This window comes from Chlamydotis macqueenii, chromosome 2 (assembly GCF_036417535.1).
Source record: "Chlamydotis macqueenii isolate bChlMac1 chromosome 2, bChlMac1.mat, whole genome shotgun sequence".
Taxonomy (NCBI): Eukaryota; Metazoa; Chordata; class Aves; order Otidiformes; family Otididae; genus Chlamydotis; species Chlamydotis macqueenii.
In genome coordinates this window covers 53473233-53497409 of record NC_141557.1, presented here as the reverse complement: position 1 = coordinate 53497409, position 24177 = coordinate 53473233, and the positions used below count along the sequence as shown (strand labels likewise).

At 34.6% G+C, this 24177-nt stretch overlaps 1 protein-coding gene across 7 annotated transcripts in view; it reads right to left on the bottom strand.

The window, feature by feature from the left end:
• The window catches only part of LRRFIP2 (LRR binding FLII interacting protein 2), a 58085-nt gene that overhangs the window by 28012 nt on the left and 5896 nt on the right, over window positions 1-24177 (bottom strand). For 6 of the 7 annotated variants that reach the window (XM_086743013.1, XM_086743015.1, XM_086743017.1 and 3 more), the window contains exons 2-3: window positions 20723-20827; window positions 9997-10083 (exon numbers count right to left, since the gene is read on the bottom strand). In XM_086743013.1, coding sequence (XP_086599139.1) covers window positions 9997-10083; window positions 20723-20812 — 177 coding nt within the window. In that variant the 5' untranslated portion in view covers window positions 20813-20827. Of the gene's footprint in view, window positions 1-836; window positions 903-1835; window positions 1878-3865; window positions 3932-5529; window positions 5584-8436; window positions 8488-9996; window positions 10084-20722; window positions 20828-24177 lie in introns of all 7 variants that reach the window. The other variant, XM_086743019.1, reaches the window with a different exon arrangement.

Genomic DNA, 24177 nt, shown 5'->3' with positions numbered 1-24177 from the left:
TAAATGTGTATGTGAGGAAAGATTTGATGTGCACATATAAAGAAGGAAAAACAGATGAAGTAGTGGCAAAAAGTAGTGCTTTCAGAAAGTAGTACTATCTCAATAGGCCATAGGAGGCAGAAAGATTCATATAACTCATTTATTTAAGAGCTGAGGGAACAGGAAAATAGCACCTCAAAAGTCCATAGAGAAATGTTGTAATACAAATAATTACGAGTAAATATAAAAACTATTTCAGCCTTGTAACACGGGTGTCTGCTGCTGCTCTAACTCCCCCAACTCTTGACACAACTGCTATTTCATTGTGCCAAAACTTTCTGAAAAGTTACATCAATAATATTTCATTTCTTGGCACTACAGTCACATGCTGAACTTTCTAGAATATTTTTTGAAAAATCATAATAATCCACATGCCTTTCTCAACACTTCACTGGGTTAACATCAAGGTTTATGGTAAATTCAATCTGCTTTACATCTACATTTAAAATATAGGTAACTGACAGGATATATGTTCTATTATTTATACTTTGTATCTTCATCCTGACGGAATAAGCTTAAATGCAGAGAAGTGCCACTTTTAAATATTTCCAAGAGCTTTCCACAGGCCTTCAACAGAACATGATTTCTATTTAGTTGATTCCATTCATAGGATTCCACTTCCATGAGCACAGTTTCAAACATTCAACCTCAGATCAGAATTTGTTCAATACTAGAGGTTTTTCTCCTGAAAACATTTATGCTTATGTCAGCAAGCTAATAAATTTATCCATAAATGTATTAGTATGTAACTCTGTACAGTTAGTATATTTATAAAAATATTATAGTAGAAAACTAACCAATAAATCTTTATGGGAATAAGCAGCTTTCTTCTTTGAACTATGAGATTCACTGTAAGCATGACTCTAAGAATAAAATTTATAAAATTAACACCACTACATAACAGCATCTTCAATCTTAAAATATAAAGAAGTCAAACACAAGGATTTCAGATATTTACCACTTATGATGGAAACACCACAGAAAATTTTAACTACATTATTAGAATAATAGGCCATACTTCTATTGCTGTGTAAAAGTAACTGATTAACACAGATTTAGCTTAAGCCAGTGTTCACATTTCGCAAAAAAGTAAAATCAATAATCTCAAAAAGTTTAATGTTACAGACTATTTTAAGGACTATACTGTGTTTGCCTATCTGTAGCTAATTCAGATAACACCACTGTTTAAACAAATTCAGATTTGTAAGCTGCTTGCCTGTTCCTTTTAGTGGTACTTGGTGCTTTGCTTTGCTTAAGGAGACACACACAAATCTTACTTGGTGTAATCCCAGTGAGAATGTGCTTCACTCTACTATCACCTCATAATGATAAGAAGGAATTTTTTTCAAGTAAAATTATACAAACCACCTGCTTTTTCTCAGGATGGAAATAATTTTCCATTAAAGTTTCTATATGAAAATAGAGAATAAAAATACATGCATAGACACACAAGTATGTCTTCCAAGTCTATTCCGTATTATGTCACTTCACTACAAAGCCGAGAAATAACAAGTAACTTAAAAGTGCTAGAAATAATAGATACTTAAAAAGTGCTTACTGTAATATAGCTGTTTATAATATGTGACTTCATCAGATTTTCTCCCAGAGAAAGTTTATACATGCATTGTATGGAAAGTGTTAGAATCATACAGCTATTCTATGTCTGTAAGTGTGATAGTACAAATTTCCATTTTTAAAAAAATCAATAATTTAAAGTAGCAAGTTAGTGTCATTATACTGTAAAAACCAAGCACAAAAGCAGTCTTCACTCAAATACACACAAAATGTTAACATACAGTGACCAAGTATCTTGTAGATCTATCCTTAGCACTGGCATACTGAAGTAAAAGAAAATTAAATCAAAATAATGAAGTTAAAAACATATATAAAAATTAGCCTTTTTTTTTTTTCCAAAGAATGACTAAAAAGATTTAAAAGGAAATTACAAGAAAACATATTATACTAATTATGAAAATTTATCCATGAAGGAATGCCATTTATCCAATCTACAGGGTATTCCGAGGCTGGAACATTTTTTAATAAAAACTATTTTTTCCCCTCATCAGCATCCAAATTTCTGAAAAGTGAGATAATTTTGGACAGCAGTAGGTTATATGAAATATTTCATGTGGTTTTGGTAACAGAATTTTAAATAATTAAGCAAAGTCTGATATGGTGGATTGTATTAAACTGAAACAGTATTTATTAGGTTATGTGATAAAAGGCTCATCTCCACCCAAGCAAAGGAGCCCAGAGGACCAGTCAGCCCCACTGTCAAGGTGTGAAACCCATCACAATGCAAGGGCTCTCCAGTGCACCTTACAGACTGAGGGAGATTACTGCCTACAGGGCGTAGAAGACATTACAGGATGCAGGGGAATAGCACCTCTGGATCAGGGAGGGATCAAAGGTGGAGAAAGCGAGGGATAAAGGTGTTTTCAGAAGGCGCGAGTGTCCAGAAAAGGAGGAAGAGTGGGATGAAAGGGCAACCTGTGAGTAAAGAGACTGCTAATCTACCAGATTTGGCAACTCTTAACAATACTTACGTAAACAGGTTTGTAATAATTGCCTAGCCAGTGTCCTCATGCTTCTTGTCACTCAAAAATGACAACATTTGTGGAGTTTATACGTATATCTTTTTTTTAACATACCAATCTAAAGTTTTCAAAGGAAGCTTGGTTTTTTCCAGTTCATTTAAAATTTCACAGGTATAATTCAGCTATTCTGACTGTAAAGTAATGCACAATCCAACATGTTACTTAGTATCATCCTAAGCTTTCTTAAAAAAGAAAACAAAATAGAAATTGAAGGTAGTTTGAGAACATTACATGCTAGAGTATTATCCAGTGTAATTTTCAATGTGAGAACTACTGGGAGGATTACAAGAAAAATAACTTATTCTTGTCTATTGATACGTCTGAAAATTCCTTCTAGAGATCAAATTAACATCAAAAATTCCATGGGTTTAGATTTTACACTTGTTTATAAATGAATATAGGCCCAGTTTAGTTCATATTATTATATATTGTTTCCATATTATCTCAATAGTTCCAATATAGCCAATATTCATACTCTATTAAATAATAGTTTTAATATCTAATTTACAGACTATGGTACCTTTTTCTGTTGCTAAAAGTATTACCATACAGGACTTCTAGGACTCTGTACCAGTTTTAACCAAGATAACTATTTACTGGGTTTTTTAAACAGTTTTTATCTTTAATTATTACCTACCAATAAGCACCTTGCTATCAGAAAATGGATACAGATCACTCTGTATCCATGGATACAGATCACAATCATTATAATCAGAACATTTAACATATACTTTTACTTAACTATTAACAGCTTAAAATATTTAAGTTGCCTAAACTAGGAATACCACAGAACATACAGAAATACTAATTTTGAAAAATTATAATTGTTTGTACTCCAGCCTTGACTGTAGGACTAACATCACAACAGAACTAAGAAGAAAGGTTTCCTGCCATAACTTCTAGCAACATCTTCGTACCTATAAAGGTTGATGCACAACCTTTGCCACTTTATTTTACTTCTCTTTTGGAGACATTAGACAAGACTGGAGAGACTAATTCCCTTCAAACTTGAAATTATCTTCAAGACAGAACACTTATCACTTAACACTTGCTTTGAACTATCAAATTTGCAATCACAAAATGTTCGATTACATCAATTACTGCAGCAGTCCCATTAATACCGTCTTCTATAAAGAAGCATGCTTTCACCAAACTATTGCTTTGGTAAGTAGACACAGAAAACGTTATAATGTGAACACATCAAAGCATGCTCATTCCAGGCTACAAACCACAAGATCTCTCCTTCTGGAGGTACTTGCTCTGCTCCTGTGAGACCCACTGACATCCAAAGAACTCTTAAGAATGAAATTGTAAAAGTATATCAATACATGAAACAATGTTAAAAAGCTCTAATGATAACTGTTGATTTTCACTAAAAGGCACAAAATAACCAAGGCAAAGAAATTCTGGCTAAGTCCCCCCTAAAATGGGCTCAGTTATCTGCCGAGTTCAAGCTCTATTCTTTAGTCAAGTGTAAATTACTTAATCTCTGTCTTAGCATATTTTGTGTGTTAACCAAAGCAAGAGTAGATCTGAGCAAACCTGTACTAGTTCACAAGTTTGTAAGTGCTGCCCATAGCATATTTTACATGCTTTCTCTGTAAACCATTTACTGTTTGCAAAGTAGTCGACACTACCTGATTTAAACAATTTGGTAAAAATATCTGTGTGATAAATGGCAGAAACATTTACTTAACACCAATACTTGCAAGACATTACACAAAATTCAGCTAATCAAAGATGACATTTTACTGCTGAAACCTCTTAGTAAGTGGCAATCACTTTTTTTTTTGAGTCACAGAAAGAAACAGCTTATTCTACCTGCCAAAATAAACAAGTAATAATAAACAAATTAATAAACAAATTTTAGTAATTTATCCCTCTCCTGGCTTATATATCCAGATCTATGACAAGTTGATTTCTAAGCAGATCTACTAAAATCAGGAAAATGTTTACAAACCCTCAATACAACCACATTCTTAAAGAGGATATAAGGAAGGCTATACAATACAACAAATACTTTTATTAGCAGTCTTTGGGATACCTTGCATCATTCAGGTGAGTCTTTGCCACTAATGTATAATACATCCCCATATTCTCAAAGAAATAAAACATTGCATCATACCAAACTCTTCTTCAAGTTGTATCCTAAGGTACTACTACTTTTTCTTACACAAATATTACAGAAACACATTAATACTTAAAGTGCCAGAAAAGTCACATCAATGAGCAGATTACCATCAACATCAGTTTGGAATAAAAGCCCAAGTTACAAATCAGTATTATTCATCTTCAGTAAGTGGCACTGGTTCAGGATGACTCTGAGTTGCAGTAGTATTTACTTTATTAATTAAAATCTGCCTGTTTGCAGAATTGGAGACAGATAGGGAAAATAGGAATTTTTTTTTTTTTTTTACCATTAGACTTACCTAAACTAGACCAGTGTTTGGACATTAATAGCACCTTCACATGAGATTTGATGCATAGTAGAAATCATAAGATAATTGACAACTTAATGTAGGAATCTTAATACTCTACCATTCAACTTACTCTATTTTCAGCAACAAGAATATACTGTAAATAAACATATGTAGTATTGGAAAAAAACATGAGGTATTTATAGAAAAAACATAGTCAAAAAATTCAAATGTGACAACTGAGATTCTTTCTAAATGCAGAGATTGAAATACATAAACTACCTTGTTAAAAGACTGATGGAAATGAAATACTAGACTAACTTTAACACTGTGACTTAAAATACTGACTCTAAAACTGCTTGTACTTGAAGACATAAAGCATCATCTGCTCCCTAAGAAAGTGAAACCAAAACCCTTTTTTTTTTTTTTTTAAAGGCCGTCATTGAGAAGAAAAAGTATACAGTTTGAACACAAACCAAATATGAATGTCGACTGGACCGCTGAGAATACCTGGCCCTCTCTGAATCTTCCTGAGAAAGAAGAAATGTAGAGTTATTTCACAGGAGGAGAAAGAGAAAAAAAAAACAAACAAACAAAAACCCCCAAAAAACAGAAAGTGAAAGCAAACAAAGGTGAGTAATATGCTGTTAGCACTATGTATTATTTTGAATAATCGATTGTGGCAAGTGAACTCATTCAAGTCAGAAGAACTGTGATTTTCACCTGATTTAGTTAAGTATGCCAACACATTCCATTCAGAGATATAAATAATGGAGGTTAATATGATTAATAATTAGCGCTCAGTAGTCAATCTTTCTTCCGATTACTGTATTAATGCAGAAAGTAGTACAAGATTTTTTAAATGAAGAAATTAAGCTAAAAAAAATAAAAAGCTTTACAAAGTTACAAGTGCATTAGTAAGAAATTTATATACAGAAATATATATGTAGTTACTACAGTCAGATTGTGAACATTTTACAGAGTTATTTTAGCCCTAATAGAGATGATCATTCTCAGTTTCTTCACACATAGTTCAGATTTTCTCCTCTACTACAGGAACAAAGCTGCTTAAGCAAATTGATCAATTATAAATTGTATACGTAGTTCTGCTCTACAATGACAATGAAAATAATAAACTCAACTTATAAAATTTGGGGGAGGACAACTAGGCGAGGCATCTTAATATCTTTTGGTTTGATGAAAGAGCAGGGAATGTTCATTTTGGCTCACACAAAGAATATGTGAGAAGCAGCAGGACAAAGATACAACTAATTTAAAATTATATATTAAAATGTTTCACATGCCATAAGCTTCTCAAATTTTTAGTTACTGTAGGTAAGCATGTTAATAATAAGCTTAATTTTAAATTACCCCATTTGAAGGCTACAATAGGGCTCTTAAACTAGGAATTGTTCCTTAAATGTCTACAGTTTTCAATATGTCAAACTATTCTAAAGATTGTATGCCAGTTATCTTCAGACTTAAAAGCTCAGCCTCCAGATCATAAATGGATATCTAAAGTCCACAGCTGGCTTTCATAATGCTTATGGTGGTTATTTTCTACATTATCACTGATGCATTAGCTCGTATAATATTATTTTTTGACTATTCAAGAGGCCTAGTTAATACTCTGCAGGAAAATAATTTCCCAAACTCTGGATGGGAGGCAAGAGGTTCATTTGATAATGACATTTTAGTCCTCCTCTCTATAGTGTCTACTTTGAGGATTAAAATGAACATTTACACTATATAACTTTTCAACACATTATAGTCAGATCACTGTCAATTTTACATAAACATTGTGCCTGTGGTCTAAATGGACAAATATCTGTTAATAACATTTGCAGCTTGCAAGCAGACAGTGTGCTATTTATAATTGCCCATATAACACTCCAGTTAATAACACGCTCCTACAATGCAAAACTTCAGCTTCTGATACAATTTTCTATAGGTAATTTACTTAGGGGAACAAGTCTCTTCCTGACATACAATCAGAAAATAGAAAGCCAGTGTTATGTGTCCAGCATATTCAGGTCAAAGGATAAAGTACTCCAGTATAGATTACAAGTAGATAGCTGCTGCTGGTAGCTATCAAGTTTGGTTTCTAAGAATTTAACTTTGAAATATGCGCTTTAAGACACAGGTTAGGTCTCCTGATCCAGAAAAGGAGTGCACATCCGCTCAGAAACTTCCTATAGCAGATGTGCCTCTTACGAGTGCAAAAAGAAGGTGGCATTCAATTGGGAGACATTAATTTTGAAGTGAGGTTGCTCACAAATGCCATCCATTTTTCACAGTTTAGAAACCCTTGCTCTCCAACAAAAAAGCATTCAAATGTACGTTCCAACAAGAGATAACAGAAACCTACATTGTTCTTTGTAAGTGACATGAAACCTAACATACACACAAATGTCAGCTAGGCAAAGACACAATATAAAATCAGCACAACTTTTGCAAACAAAATTCTAATGACAGCTCTAGGATTTCTCAAAAGAAGTGCCAATTAACTGTCATGGTAGTTTTAACTATCTGAAATTATGGTTAGTCTCAGCATGTATTACTTGATTCAAAATGCTCACACAGTGAACACTTCCTTAGAAACATAAAAAGAAACTCACATCTCCTATGTGCCTTTTTAAGAGGCACATGAAGTTTGTGAAAGGAACTCTCTAACGAAACATCACACTAAGTTAGTATAAATTGAACAGCAGCTCTCTCAGATTGTAACTCAACTATCTCTACTTCTTCCTACTTAGTGGGCTTAATCTAAATAAATGAACAGTCAAATATTTTATCATTATTAATTGAAAGCAAGGGGGAAAAGGGATGCAAGTGATGCATGGGGTTTTTTTACCTTTCAGGGTTTGTTTTTTCTTTTTCTTTTTTTTTTTTTTATAAATCTTTTACAATTAGTTTTTTTGTAAGTCACAGAAGTGACTTAATCATCAGTGAAAAGACAAGCATTTGCCACATTACTCAAAGAGGAAACATATAAGTGCAAGTTTGCTCAGGGAAAACAACAACAAAAAGTAAAATACCCAAACCCCCAAAATTAACCAAAATAAAAACATTTACTATTGAAAAGATGTTTACCTAGACTGAAACTAATATAATTTCAATTTAAATAGATTCATGACTTTAAGCCCGCACATAGTGTAAATAAACATTTAATTTTAAGAAAAACATCTCATTTCATAGTTTTCTGTTGCTGCCATGAGAAGTACCCTGTATATTCACATACATATGTAGTGTATATGTAATCGTTTTCAGTAATAAAACACTTGGAAATGACACACAGCAAACCATTAGTAAATTACTTCCTCCAAATCCTATGTTAGTGCTCTGAGTGGCAAACACATGCACAACAGGTGGTTTTAGCCTACCATCCATTTCTGGATATGAGCCCATTTTCTATCATATGAATGCTGAGAAAACTACAGAATGTAAAAAACAAAAACAAACAAACCATTTACAATATAGTCACCACACAATACTGGATTCCTAAATCAAAAATTTGGAAAAATCTAAGTTAATTTCCATGTAATCTTAAGTATAATACTGGATATCTACAGCAGTTTGAAAATTGAAAGTACAGATTAATGAGAACCATATAAAATTGTACTCCTTATTATCACAAAAAAAAAATCCCCCAAATATCAGGATTAACACGGATTTGAATGTAATAATGATAAATAATAAATTGGCAATCTTTTGCATGCTATAGCAAAATCTGAATCAAATGCAATAACCATGAAATAATCAGACTGCTGATAATCTAGTTTCTAGATTTTTTGGCTCAGGAAATGCAAACTTTTTTTTTTAAATGTGTAGAGCAACACACAACCATGTATGTAAATATTATCTCAATTCTTTTTTTTTTTTTAATAAAGATCCTGACAATAGGTACTTATTGTGAACACTGTCAGCATAATCCATATGGGAAGAAATTGACTGAAAAACTGCATATCCAAAGTCACACATCCAAGTTACCCAACTACTAAGTATATTATAAAAACATTTAAAATAGAGCAAAGTAATTCTCTCTACTTTTTCATAGCTGTTTATCCTATACATTAGGCAGTGTATATTTTGGGTACAATTATGCTTATTATTTATGCTGTGCTGTCAGTTATCCATCTTTACATGGACCTCTGGCACAAGAACAACAAGCAATGAAACTGCCACATGTTATAAAATCTTACAAAATCTTATAAAAGATTATAAAATCTTATAAAATCTTATAAAAAGATTCTTATAAAATCACAAAAGTCATCAGCTGACTCGGCCACAAGTCTAAAAATTCAAATCCAGATAATATCAAACTTCACATTAGAAAATGAAAACTGTTCTTCTCTATGTAAAATTATTTATGTAAGCCTGAGTTATGGACATTATCATTATGTTCTCTCTTCTGCCCTTTTAAAATCAAATAAGCAGTAATAAGAAAGCCTCAGCCCTTTAAATAGCTAAACATTTAGATTCATCTTTGTTTAATTTTGATTGCTAGGATTGAATTTATTGCATTTGTTAAAGATAAAACATCCAAGCATCTGATATTGCTTGTAAAGCTAGAATTTAAAATCACATTAAAAATGTTCTATTTTTCATTTGAAAGCCAGAGTGATAATGGTCTATTTTCTATAGCAGTTTTTTCCACAATATGAGCTCAACTATCAAGGTAGCTCAAAATGAATGTTCAGATTAAGATTTTGCGAGGTGCTATCCACAGGTAAATACAAAGCAAGTTGTCCTTGTAGATACATAACCTTAGGGGAAAGAGGAGAGTATGTGGGGAGAGAGAGAAGCCAACAGTTACTTGATGCTAAAAATACTAGCATGCAGCTGAATTACACCAAAAGACAAAAATCTGATGCAAATATGGAAATAAAATACATTAAAAATTTTAATAAAGGTTTGCAATAATTCCTGATGATTTACACTACCTCTTTTTGCTGTCGCTCCAGCTCTCTCATACGTATATCTCTTGCTTCTGCTCGAGCTGCCCGTTTGGCTGCAAGCCTGGCTTCTGCCTACAAGCAAATTGAAAACATGGACAGTTAAAAACACATTTTTTTGTATACCGGCTTGAGTACTCAATTTAATAATCTCTTCACAAAAACACATTAAGATTCTAACATCACAATAAGTAGTAAAGAAATCAGAGTTCTCAGAATGAAGTTTCAGAAAGCATAGGTATCTAAGTCTGTACAGATACCATTACTAGTAAAAAAAATTACATGTTGATAAAAAAACTGAGTTCAGAAATACTACTATCACTGAATCTAAAAATTCATGTCTTGCAGACTGTATGGGAGTTTGCCTATGCGTTGTATTTAAACGGGCACATACGCAGCTGGAGAATCTTTAGCCACAGAAAGACATAAAATAAGAAAGAATCAAAACAAAGATATTAAACTATTATTGTTCATGTCACATTTAAAGGCTTTGGTATCATCTGGAATTATTTCAGAAAGCAAACATCACTTAGAAGTCGAACTACTTCAAATAGCAATCATAAAATCAAATTGATTATTCAACAAAACATAAGAAAGACATTTAAGTTTGCAGTTCTTCAAGAATTAAGACATCCACCATGACCTAAAAGGGACTTCCCTACCTTTCCATTCAAGCCCTTATACTCCCAGCACCTTCCCTGGACACAGCTCCAGCACTCAGAATCTGCTGTAAGCCAATTTAACTAACTACCATAATAGAAAGTTAACAAGAAGTAATTTTTTGCTGTATTAGTGAAATGAATTGCCTTGTACAAGGATCTTAGGAACACCAGACCCAGCAAAAGGGACGGGCAGGACAAACAGTAGTGAGAGCTCCCCCTTTTGAGTGGCAAAAAGCTGTTACTTCTGTGATGCTTGTGAAACCTTGTTATTGACAAATAAAACTATGTATTTTCTCCACTTTCTATCTAGTTTCAACCAAAAAAAAAACCACATTATCTTTCAGACCACAAATGCTACCTCAAATTGAGTCAGTTAATTACATGAGGCAAAAAAAATTTTACATAAAGCTAATAGTTGAGCAAAACACAAGCTTAGTTTTCTCATGTTTGAATAAAGAGTTGATGGCAATTTTATCTTAAATTCTTGAAATATTAAACTAACGAAAAAAGGTTTTCAACCAAAAATTCCAGTTGTCCATCTAATGTTAATTAAAAACATGAGAAACACCAGCAGTCAAAAATGCAGAACTCCTAACATCCAAAACAGTCAATTTTACAGAACTTTTAAAAAAAAGTAAAATTCAATGGTATTTTGCCTTTGGTTAAGGAGTTTGTTTTTTTTTTTCTCCTTTTTCCACTATAACAGCATAGGTTTACGTAAAACATTAGAAGCATACAAAATTCATGACAATTGCAAATAACTATATTTTACTGTGCTTCAGGAGAAAGGGAGGGGTATTTAACTCAGAGTTTAACTTTAAGTTATGATTAAACTACAGGTACAAAAATATCTATCAAATAATGATAAGAAAGAAGGCAAACACATTACAGCTTTACTACTTGAAATAGTTTGTCTTAATTTCAAGTTACTCTCATCAAGACTGTTCTTTCTATGTTTTGCATACTCAGATGATATTATTCCAAGTCCATGTCAGCTCTCTTGACTGTCATGATCTAATAATTTTTCAGAGCAGCATAAAGCCACTCTTCTTCCTACGTGATGACAGCACACAAGAAAAGCAAGGGAATTCCCATGCAACAGGAAGTCTTTTCTCACTTGCAGCCCTACCCTGTAATTGTCTGTAATCACAGCTGTGTGCCATGTAAACTGTCACACAGATATGTATGCAGCACAGAAAGGCCCCAAACAGGTGATACGTCTGGGTTTAGTTCTGCCTATAGATCAGCAGACACACACATCTAGCCTTTAGACTCTGGCAAGGCTTTACTGTTAAAGATAGAAAGTTCATTCATTTACTGATTCACGCTAAAAATCAATTCACATTTCATCACGCTCTCCTAGTCCTACAGCCAAAGACCTAACTTTTATATCCTTACAGTAGAATGTAAACTTCATTTCTTCCAATTTACTAAACTCTTCATAAAATACAAGAGAATTCTATAAACATTTGTCATAAAACAGGTGCCTGAAATTGAAGAAAAAAAAAATCTTACCTTTTAAAGGAAATTTTTTAGAAAAAAAAAATGGTTTGGTATTACATTAATTATTAATCTTAGGAACTAGATTCCTCTAAAAAGTACACAATTTCAAAAAGACAAAGAAGTTGGCAAGATAACTGAAAGCACAATTCTCAGGCTTGCTTCACAAAAACTTAGAGCAAGAGACAAATCACACTACCATTTGAAAGGCCATCACACTCAATAATTCTTTATTCTCAGCAGAATTGTTAGAGAGCACACCTCATCTTATGCATAGAGCACTCATACAGATCGTGATAACTACGTAATTTAAATTTGAAGTTACCATTAATAAAGAAATAACTATATTTCAAAAGTACATAGTTTTCTTCCTGGGTACTGCTGTTCATTCTGTTGCGTTACTGAGGAAAGTCCATAAAAGTTGTGAAATAATTTTCCACCAACACTCTCACAAATTAAATTTCTCAGCTACATTGAAATAAAGCTTTTAAATATCTGCTGAGGAAAATATAGTGCCACAACAACTTTGGATAGAGAATTGAGTTGAAAAGATGAAGTTGTTTGGACTACAGAAGCACCACAGAAACAAAACCTAGACTACTTTTTGAGGGTAAAAAACAAACCAACCAACCAACCAGCAACAGACAATCATGTTATAATGCTTTTCTAATCCAATTAGTATTTGAATTGAAGAGCATTCTAAATATGTCACAATTCCTTGCTCATAGGGGCTTGGGAGTCAGTACAGGTTGCTTTCTACAGCTTGCATTAAACAAACTCCAGTCTTAGAATACTACAGACTGGCCACTACAGTCTTGATTTCAGTTTCATTGGTCATTATTCTCTATACAGCCTTTAGACCAGATATATGCAAATAAAACATATTATTTATGATAAAGATATACTATAATAACATCTAATTGTAGCACAGCTTTTTAAAAAGTGATACAACATACTAAACTCCTATTTTCCTGAAGTAAAAATTAAACTGTGGACTGTCCAAGATCTAGCAAATCTGACACTTTAAATGTTTCTAAAGAGAACTTCCGACTGCTGAAAAGAAATGTGACAGCTGAAGTTTCTTAAACACTTCAACTGCAATTAAGATATGAGGTACCCAAATCTGTTAGAGTTATACCAGTACACGTACATTGGTGGCGAAATGGAAAGAAATCGCTTGGTTATGTATTCTGGAAGGTGAACAGGAGACATGAAGTATAGATACAACAATTTTGCATGGAATTTATTCAGAGAAGGGATCAATAAAGGAAATAGAGGGCTACAGAGAAGATCTTTGTAACAAAAGAGATTGAGTAGAAAAAAAACTCAAGTAAGAGGCCCTGAAGACATTGTTCAGATAGAAAAAAAAAAAAAAGACTAATTAACAAAGATTAAATAATAACTAAATCTGAGGTTTTTTTATATGAACATACCCATACTACTCCTTATCTTTTACCTCCTACCTAAGGACAAATATGTGATTTTAAACCAAGTGCCATATCTGCATTTCCTTGGGTATTAGCTCTGTTCTGATTAACAAAACAAAGCCATCTGTTAACCGCTGAGTTCTGGAAATCTTCATTTCAAAACAGGTACCAAAAAGCATTACATGCAAAAATAGAAGTAATGCTTCCTTGCACCTGCATAAACAGCATTTCGTTCTAGAAGAACATGATGATTCTGGCTGTTTTCAAGCAATTAAGCTACCACCTTAAAGCAGTACTCAGATTAGGTTATTTTATTGCATATGTTTATTAAACACATGAATAGCAAGAGAATGTTCTCCTGCCATTATAGGTGACATGGTCAGTTTCCTCATTTTCACCTAAAAATCAATTACTAACAACTACTACAGTCATTTAGAAAATTGTCACTGCTTATTCAATTTTCTTTTTTTTTAGAATACATATTACATTTAGTTCTTCAGTTAAATCCAAGATATTTTTGGCAAAAAGAGAAAACGACCAGATTTTAATTTGAATGCCTTTGTAAAGACTGAGTCTGTAGTCTCTCCCTTCTGGTGTGTTTTTTATTATTCTCTTCCACAGCATGGAAGCTTCCTTCCATGTTGAGCAAGGAGAAGCACAACATCTGTCTCCATAGCATAGACAGGCATCTTTCTCCTTCCTCTTGCTTGCAAGAAGAAATTCACTAGAAAGCAACAGTATTTTGATTTTAAATTTTCATACTGTAGAGAAAGTGATTCATTGATTAGCTCAGATTCAGCATAAAAGCTTCATAAGGATAAAATACAGGCTATACTAAAATAAGTTATTCACCTTTGAAAAAATATTAATGCTCTTCATTGAAAAATTGGATCGGCTACAACACGTGTAACTCATTTCTCTCTCTATCAAGGGATATGCAGTGTTTACAATCCTGGGAATTTCCAGCATAGGAGGCCCAGGCAGGGAAGGTTCTTCTCCCACCAGATGGCAGCGGTGAGGGCACCGGGCACCCCGGCCCAGGTACCCGCCCGGCTCCGGTCCTGCCGCAGGGCGTTTGACAGAACACCAGGAGATTCTGTCAGCCTTGGCAAAGCATCAGGATGCGCATTTCAAAAACATTCACCGTATTTCTTAATCACTGCTACACACTGCAACATAATAAGAAATGATGAAATAAACTTTAAGTGAACACGCATTATTTCTCTCTTCTGTTGCTCATTTCTTCTGTATTCTCATTTCCACGCTTTTCACCCTCATCTCCTTACTGTCTCACAGACCCAAGACAACACCATCACTCCTATGCCAAATGTATTTCTTATACCTCCTCAGAAATACCTTCCTTCCGCTAAATCTGGTATGCCTACTCTTTCTCCAGTTGCCTACAAAGCAAGGACTATAAACAACAAAATCTTAAGGTTTACATGACAAAGGTTTAGGATTCTTTATTTTTCATGTCTCTTATTCTTTTTCCATTTATTATACAGATCCATATACAGACTAGAAAATCTCTAGAATACCTTATATCCTACAGAATATTCTTAACCACTACTAAAAAGAACAGCAAACATTTTTTAATTAATACTAAAGTAGAAATAGCTGATTTTAAAATATTTAGAGTGATCTCTTATTAAAACATAAATTAAAAGATCACCTAGCTTCTACAAAGACAATCTCTATGAGGCAGAGTTCTTTGGGGTTTTGTCTGTTTGCTTTCTTAAGACAAACTGAAACTGTATGCAGAGCGAAACATGTACTGAACTTTGAATAAATTCAATATGACAAAGACTGTGCTGTTCACTGCTTTTAAATTCATGATATAGCCTTGAAAATTTTTAAAATATTGAACTCTTGGCTTTTTCTACCCTGGCAATTAAGCATCATGACATTTTTACCAAAGAAAGAACGGCACTCTACTCAAAGATTAAGCCACTAGAGAGTAAATATTAAATCCAAATAAATCTTTATTCTCTCCCATGAAAATAAGCCTCTTAAGAGTTTCCAGGCTCCTGCTATACAATGAAAACAGAGTCATCAGAACAGTTCCTGAAAAAATACAGACAAGATGTTACAAGGAGGAAATGAGCAGTGATGCACATGTTATCCATGAGCTCTAGTTTTTATCATCTAGAGTTATTCAGCCCTGAAGAATGGAAGAGTTGCTGACACAAGCATGGAAAGAAAATATATAAAAGGTAAATCGTGATTGTCCCTTGAATCTGCTGGTTACCAGCTTGAGGCTGGTAAGGTGACATGAGTTAGACTTCTCACTTTCCGGCATGATGTTCATTGTATCTGTGCGTGAACTGAAGTCAATGTAAGAATGCAGAAGTGACTGAAACCTCTGTGCTTGCATCTATGTCTGGTCTTGGAAAAAGAGGTCTCAAGTAATCATAAGAGATACCTGGTGACAAGAAGTTACTGCTGAATACTTAAAATCAACACTACTTGTCCGTAAATTACGGACAAGCAAAGCAGTGAAGCAAGCGTCAGCTGAAGATACTCTGTCCATAAAACAGCTTTGTAAGCAGAGAATCTCCACAAAAAAAAAAAAAAATGCAGGGAAAACAGATCTTCAGAGCATATCAGCTGTATCCAGTGTAAACTGTGAATACAGACTTAGGAATATGAACCTCAATTTTTATTTATTCAGTTATTTGTTGAACAAAAATAATTCTGACATAAGAAACTAATATTGACAGCAGCTCAAAGTCACACTAGACGATCCCTGTCTGTTACTTGGAAAGGCAAACTTTCCACAAGACAGAAGAAACTTGTCTTCCACACCAGCTGGCTTATATTATTTGTCAATCTGAGAAAGGTACAGCTTCAGAACCCATTACAACAGCTAGAGAAGGAACCAGAAGGTGTTATAAAGGAACTCTTCATATATTCAGGAGATAGGCTTTTTAATTTTTTTTTTTTTTTAATAAGAGATTAGCTGACTTCAAATTAACCTTGCTGTAATCAGAAGACACTTGCCAGTACTCCACTTTAATGCAGTTGGGTGCAAGTAACACTCAAGAGTTCCTTTTCTCCTTTCAGGGGACACCTGAGCAGTATAGCTACACCTGTTCCCACAGCTTTTGAAAAAAACATGATAAACTGGTAATCCTCTCTGTTGTACCAAGGTAAGACTTCCAAACTGATCAACTCCAACTAATCTCACTTAAGACACTGAATAATACTGAGAGTGCACTGCTTCCAGAAAAGGATGCACAGATCCCTGTCCCTGGATACGTACATCAACTTTGCTCTTCCTTAGTTTCAGTGAGCACAGGGAATTTGATGCCAGGAAGAGTAACACAAAACAGTATACAAAGCAGATCAAAAATAAAGAGGTCTGGTTGTTCAGAAGTGCTCGGAATAAGGCAATAATTCACTCCAATGTTGATGTTCTAGCGTACTTGTCCCTTATTAGTGCAGAGGCATTGCAGAAGAGCTTGTTTCAATCCAAACTCACACAGCAAGGAAAAGATATGAAAGAACTCTACATAACAGTGCTAGTGCTGCAAGAAGTGAAGGGGAGGAAACTGAACCAACAGAGGAACAGTTTTCTGATGCAGAGGAAAGATAGAGAAAATGAAAGGTTGAGGGAGGTGATTCTTCCCCTCTACTCTGCCCTGGTGAGACCCCACCTGGAGTACTGCGTCCAGTTCTGAAGCCCCAACGTAAGGACATGGACCTGTTGGAGAGGGTCCAGAGGAGGGTCACGAAGATGATAAGAGGGCTGGAGCACCTCCCTATGAGGACAGGCTGAGAGAGTTGGGGTTGTTCAGCCTGGAGAAGAGAAGGCTCCAGGGAGACCTTATAGCAGCCTTCCAGTGCCTAAAGGGAGCTTATAAGAAAGATGAGAACAAATATTTTACGAGAGCCTGTTGTGACAGGACAAAAGGCATAGAAGGAGGTAGATTTAGACTAGATATAAGGAAGACATTTTTTACAATGAGAGTGGTGAAACACTGGAACAGGTTGCCCAGAGAGGTGGTGAATGCCCCATCCCTGGAAACATTCAAGGCCAGGTTGGACGAGGCTCTGAGCAACCTGATGTAGTTGGGTATGTCCCTGCTTCTTGCAGGGGTGTTGGACTAGATGACCTTTAAAAGGTCCCTTCCAACACTAACCATTCTATGATTCTATAAGGAGGAAGTAGTTTGACCAAACCCGCCAGATCCTATGATAGTGCCCTCGTCTTCCATTAGATATTTTCATATAAGATGACACATTAGATTCAACTAGTGCACAAAAATGACTATATAGAAATGAGTTTATAGATCAGTACCAAAATTTACATGAAATTTCCTAGAATGCAGATGTTTGTTGGTACCAAAAGGAAGGTATCACATTTTTTTGACATGTACAAAGAAACCTCAATTTTTTTCAAGTTAGAGTGGTGAAAAAGAATAAGATTAGTACTTTCTGAAATCTGAACTTTGGAAGAAAAAACCTGAAACTTTATAGACTACACTAGAAGTGTTTGCTAGTATTACAAACCATGATAATTCCTAGTGCCATTCTTTGACTTTTCCAAATCCCAAAGCACTTCTATGCAGTTTTGCCATGCAGATTATGCTGAGTGGCAGTCTTTTGTTTCAGCATATTCTGTTTGCCGTCTCTTGATACCTAGAACACCTTTTAGGAACATTTTCCTCACAAGACATCTGACTTCTGGATTACAGGACTCAATTCAACTGTTTTAAGCAACATCTGCTAAAAAGGTAATTTCAGAAGAGGAAGCTGAAGAACAAAACATCCTTTGACAATGAAAAAGATAAGCAAGCCATGTTGCTGAGATAATGGCCTCAGAACAGTAAAGTACATCTACTCTGTATATTCATGTACTGAGAACTGGCATGCCCTGCGTCAGCATGGTAACTGAAAGCTTTTCCCCAGCTTCAAGTCATAAGGCATATGCATGGCACAGTAAAATCAGGTGTTATTTTAAGACAGAACTTAGGTTTGTTAACTGGCCTCTACTGTTATAGCCGAAGAAATGCATTCTGTTCCTTTAAAGTAAAAGTTTTCTTTAGAATAAGCTGGCTAATACTACGAATTACAGCTACCAATTCAATGACAACAGCTGCTGTCTGACATGGGATCAGAGGGCCAGCTTCTCCTACACAGATCAAGGGATTAACAGCCTGACAGTAGTACATATATTCATTATGACCTACAACTTTTCGCACTATTTGAAAACTCGATAACAATTTTAAATTAAGACTCTTAAAGTTAAACCTCGATATGGCAACACAAAAGAAAAAATGGTACTATACACAGCCTCCAAGACATGTATGTAAAAGTAATAAACCATTTTATTCTGAAATCTGTTTAATTATCTTCTCCCTAACAAGCCATGAAAGGTGATCTTCAAAATACAGAAAAATGCCAGAACATTAGAAAGGGAAAAAATAATTCTAATAAGAAAATTAGAAGGAATATTTAGAACAATTCAATTCAAATAGGTTTTAAGAATTATTAATAGATATAAAACAGTTAAAGACAATATGAAATGTCTACCCCTTAAATGATATGCTAATCAGTATAAAAATTTTAGTTATCCTCAGCACATTCAGATGAATATCACAATACCGAATAAGTTTTACGAGCTTTTCAGCAAGTTGTTTTCCAGTTCATTTCTGACAGAAGACTTAATGTATATTAATCCCTCGAATAAAAATATTCAACTCAGTTATCACTGAGATAACACCTCTAGCTGTGAGACCTAGTATTAGTTCAATTTAGCATTAAGGGAGGAAAAAAAAAAAAAAAACCCAACCAAAAAAAACCCAAAAAAAACCAACACATCTTCATTTTTAATTTATACTCATGCTCTAATTTTATTTGAAGGTATTAGCAATGTAAGATAAAGACCTACAATAATTTTAAGTAAGATAATACTTGCTACATTTTGCTATTGAGACCTTTTTTCTGGGCTAGACTTGCAAACTGATGTTACTGTACTGGAATGAAGCAGAGAATACTCAAAAGAAATTTAAAGCCACATTTCTTCTTCATTAACTGTTTTCCCCAAAAATTGGAGATGGAGCTTGTATGAGACCATACAAAACCAGAGCCCAACACAGAACATATCTGATAGGGCAAGAACTTCCATTAGACTTGGTGTGAATACAGCTTTCTGGAAAGTTACCAACTAAATGAAAACTGGATTTTTGCTGGCAGAGCATTTCCTTTGCCTACAGTCTATTATGGCTATGTTTGAAAATGCATACAGAAGCTGTGTTTTCAAAGATCTATCACCTACCTATTTTGTCTTACACACACACATATAGACAACAGTTCACATTACAAAGCCAATTAGAACCTGCATTTTGCAGTTCTTTATGTCAACTAGGGTGAGCTGCTTTGTACACAGCATAGCTCAAAACTTCTGTATCCCCTTGCACACAAACAGTACTAAGGCTTTTGTTTCCAAGTCACAGCTTTTCCTCCCAGAAAAACTCAAGTCCAAATAGACAGCTGTAAGACTAAACTCCAGCTGCCTCCTTCCTATATCCGGTGGGACAAAATTCCCCTTTGTATCCAAAATTCCCCTTTGTATCAACTTCTTGTTAATTGCATTTTTGGTTGCTTAACTCCAGCTCTCTATTTTTCAGGTGGTGACTCTATTAAGAAAGTCTTGGTATAGTGTAAAAACTAGGCTTATTTTGACAGAAATATGGCTTTTCACATTTGAAACAATATATTACAAATGCTATTACTCATTCAACACTAATACACTATACTTCCCATCTTAAGAATACTACACACTAAAATGGGATCAATGTGGAATTTTTTTAGTTTTAGACCCAAGATAGCAACTGGACTTTTCACTTATCTTTAGCTAAGCATAAAACTATCTGGAAGAAATACCTGCTAAGCTTAAGTGTGATTCAATGTAGTTACACTAATCATACAAGTAATATGTAACTGTGACAACACTTCAATAAACGTGATTTTTTAAAATCACAAATACTCTTTGTATTAATTGCTGTATTTTTGGCTAATCACACTTTTTAATGCACAGCTTTAAAAAGTTAACTTTTTCTGGATAGCGAGACTGCTTTCAATCCCTATTTCTGAATTTAAGACAATTTGAAATTAACAAACCTCTCTGGCAATGTTACTCAGAGCTTCATCTTCTGCAGAAAACCTGTCTTTCACTGGCGTTCTCTTCCGTCCTGATCCAGGAGTTCCCATTTTTATTTGCTGTTTCTGTATTTGCAAAAATAAGATAGAAAAAAAGCTCAGCTTTCGATCTGGAATTAAAAACAAACCGAAGAACAATCCACACCCAAAATGTAATAAATTTTCCAATTCTTTCGCTATAGAATACTCAAGAAATCTACATGTCATTGGTACAAATTTATCTACCAGTTGTATTTCTGGAAAAACTTTGTCACAAAATCTTGTGGCAGCTTTACAGAACACCACTGCATCCTACAAGGTGCACAGCACACACAGCACTTTTCTACTGAACAGAACCCATCAGTTTACCTACTGCTTCCAAGTTAGGTACAACTGTCAACTACTTCTAGCTCAATGATGACACCTATGTACCCTGTCTCTTTTCACAACTCATAAAAATAAGTATTCATTTAAATAAAACCTACAGGCAACAACAAGTTCAAGAATTAAACTTACACAATCATTGAAGCTCTCTCCAAAACAGAAAAGATAGATTCAGCAGATAAAATTTTCAAAGCATCCAAACAGGTAAATGGGGCTTAATTACATTTTTAATAGAGCTGTTCTCATTCAGCTGCAACTGTATGAGAACTGTAGTCTTCTACTAAAGTAGAAGTTTTACTATAGTAGAAATAAAGACATTTCTAGACAAACAAACATTATTTTGCCTAACAAGATTCCTAATTTAGGAAATTAAGAGAGAAACATACTAGCATCATATACCCTGAATAATACATAAAATACCCTCTTCATCTTCTTCCAGAAATCTCTGTTATCAATTGCAAGAATATAAAAATCACCACAAAATCAAAACAGCACATACAGCCACAGACAGCAAAACATTACTCAAAAAGCAAAATCAAAATTAGTTTGTTCAAATATCCTAAAGAAACCCTACTTCCAGACATTCAGGTCCTTCCAAATTTCAGATCAGAATTTGGTGGTAGTCCAGCTATTTGATATAAATGAGAAGTATCCCACATAGGGTTTTGGAAAACACCTTATTAGAACATTTTTTTTTTTCATGAAAATAGAAGAGATCTAGAAGGAAACTATTATTGGCTATCCTTTTGAAACTGAAGTGGTGCAAGAACTATCTTTCATAACGAGTCTAACCAGCAAACATTCAAGAATTCCTTACAGTTTCATCAGAGAGGGAAAAAAAAAAACAAACCACCAAAACCAAATGTGACAGAGGTATTTTTTGTGCAAGCATATTTTTTACTTTATTATATTTTATACAGTAACTAGAAAGTCAAAATATATTGAGGTATTTTCTGGCAAAGTCTCGCTGTAGCGTAATTGTGCCAAAGGCACTGTGCAGGAACGTGAGCATGGCATCCCTGCCAGCCATCTGCCACACTTCCCGCCTAGGATGAGCACAGAACTTCTGACTGAGCCCAAACCCAAAAGAGGAAGCAGGGACAGATTACCTGGAAGGTATACAAAGATGTTGCCTTTGTATACGAGGAGTTAGAAAAGCTAAAGCTCAGTTGAAGTTGAAATTAGCAAAGGCTGATAAGCACGAAGAGAAAGGCTACTGTAAGAATATTGGGAACAAAAGAGAAACTAAGACAACTGTAGGGCCATTGCTTAGTGACTCAGGGGACACACTGGCGGGTGCTTGCAAGGCTTACCCTTGGCAAAAGGGTCTGGATAATAACAAATGTGAAGATTGGAATTTTTTAAATGTGTGAATCAAATAGGCAAAATTGTATGACAGAATATTTGCTCAAAATTGTTCACGTTGAAGTGCAAGAGGATCATCAGTTAGATTAAACAGTAACCAAGGAATTAGAAAGACATGTTTGAAATAAAGGAGTCCTCTTGAAAAGAATTACAAAAAAATATGAAAGTCTGTACCAGTGGGAGAGACCTTGGAGAGGAAACAGCACCAGTCAAAATCTCTTTGACACTGCCAGAAGTCACCCGGTTGACAGCATAATATCTGTCCAGGCCAGACAGCACAGCATCCCTCCTAGAAGATGCAAGCTCCTGCACTCCAGTTAGCAGGTGGTCAAAACAGGGTGCAGCAAGAGAGGAGAATCCACACCTTAGATGCACAAATGTGAGCTTGTGAGGTGCACTCTCACAAGCATGTGCATTAGGGCACTGCAGGGAACAGCATAGGTACACAGAAATCCAGAGCACCCACACCTCCAACAGGAATCGTGCAAACAGGGGACACTGAGGGTAGTTAAACACTGGCTTAGAGAGGCTGTGAAATGTCCAGCCCTGAAGAAATTCAAAATTTGACTGGACAATGCTCTGAAAAACCTGCTTTAACTGACGACACTTTGGGCAAGGGGTGACCTCCAAAGGTTCCTTCCAAAATAAAAGATTATATGATTCTATAGTTAATTCTTGCTGTCAGTTTTGAAACTAAACCTCAATATAAGCTTTCTTTAATAATATTTTCCTTCATTTTAATATTCCTTCAACGGTCTTGTCACAATTTCTTTCATTCCATGTAACTTTTAATTGAGCTGATGTATGTTGGAGTATTTCATGTCTTATTATACAGTTCAGTACGAAAGATACGCAGTCCTATTGCTAATAGGCTAATTAGTCTAATACTGAATGTATCATCATGTTGCTTCTCCGAAAAATATAAAGGTGCCAAATTTTTCACATGCATACAAGAATATTTCTTAGGTGCTTCACTTCCATAACTTGGTAATTACAGGAAAAATTTTGTTGCTGCTTGTTAAAAATAAATTAATATATGCATTAGAATTTTCACAGAAAATAACTGAAGAAAACCCGAAAAAAAGCACAACCACACAGTTTGTTACACTGGCCTTCCTAAACTATAAAAGATAGTAAAAGGAAAGTACATTATAATATGCTGCATTTACAGTTCAGAATTCCTGGGTCACATCTATTACATGCTTATTTCTTACTATAGGCTGGATTACACATTGTATTACATGACTGATGAAGTGACATCCTGTTGTATTTCACTCCAAAAAACTGAAGTGTCCAAAGTCCCCAAACCAGAAGACCTGTGAGGAATTCCCTCAAGTTCCCTCTCATTCATCTTCACTTCAGGCATATATGTATTTTATCTCTTCCCTAAGTCTTTGCTGTCTACTCTTCTTCCTATTACCTTCTGAAAAAATGGTTCTCTTTGTTTCTTTTTTACTTCCTAGAAAAAAGTGTGACCCATCTTACATAAAACAGAAGCTACACTACAACTTAAGGCCCTACCACTCACCACCTTCAACGGCACCACCTGTTCTGATGCCTGGGTCTCTGCCAGTGTATTTGGCATCACGTACATGCAAGGCATTCAAATACTACAGTGTGAACAGGCTATAAATAAACAGATTTAAACTCCCCTTTTTGCTTTCAAGTAAGACTGCAGGATAATCAAA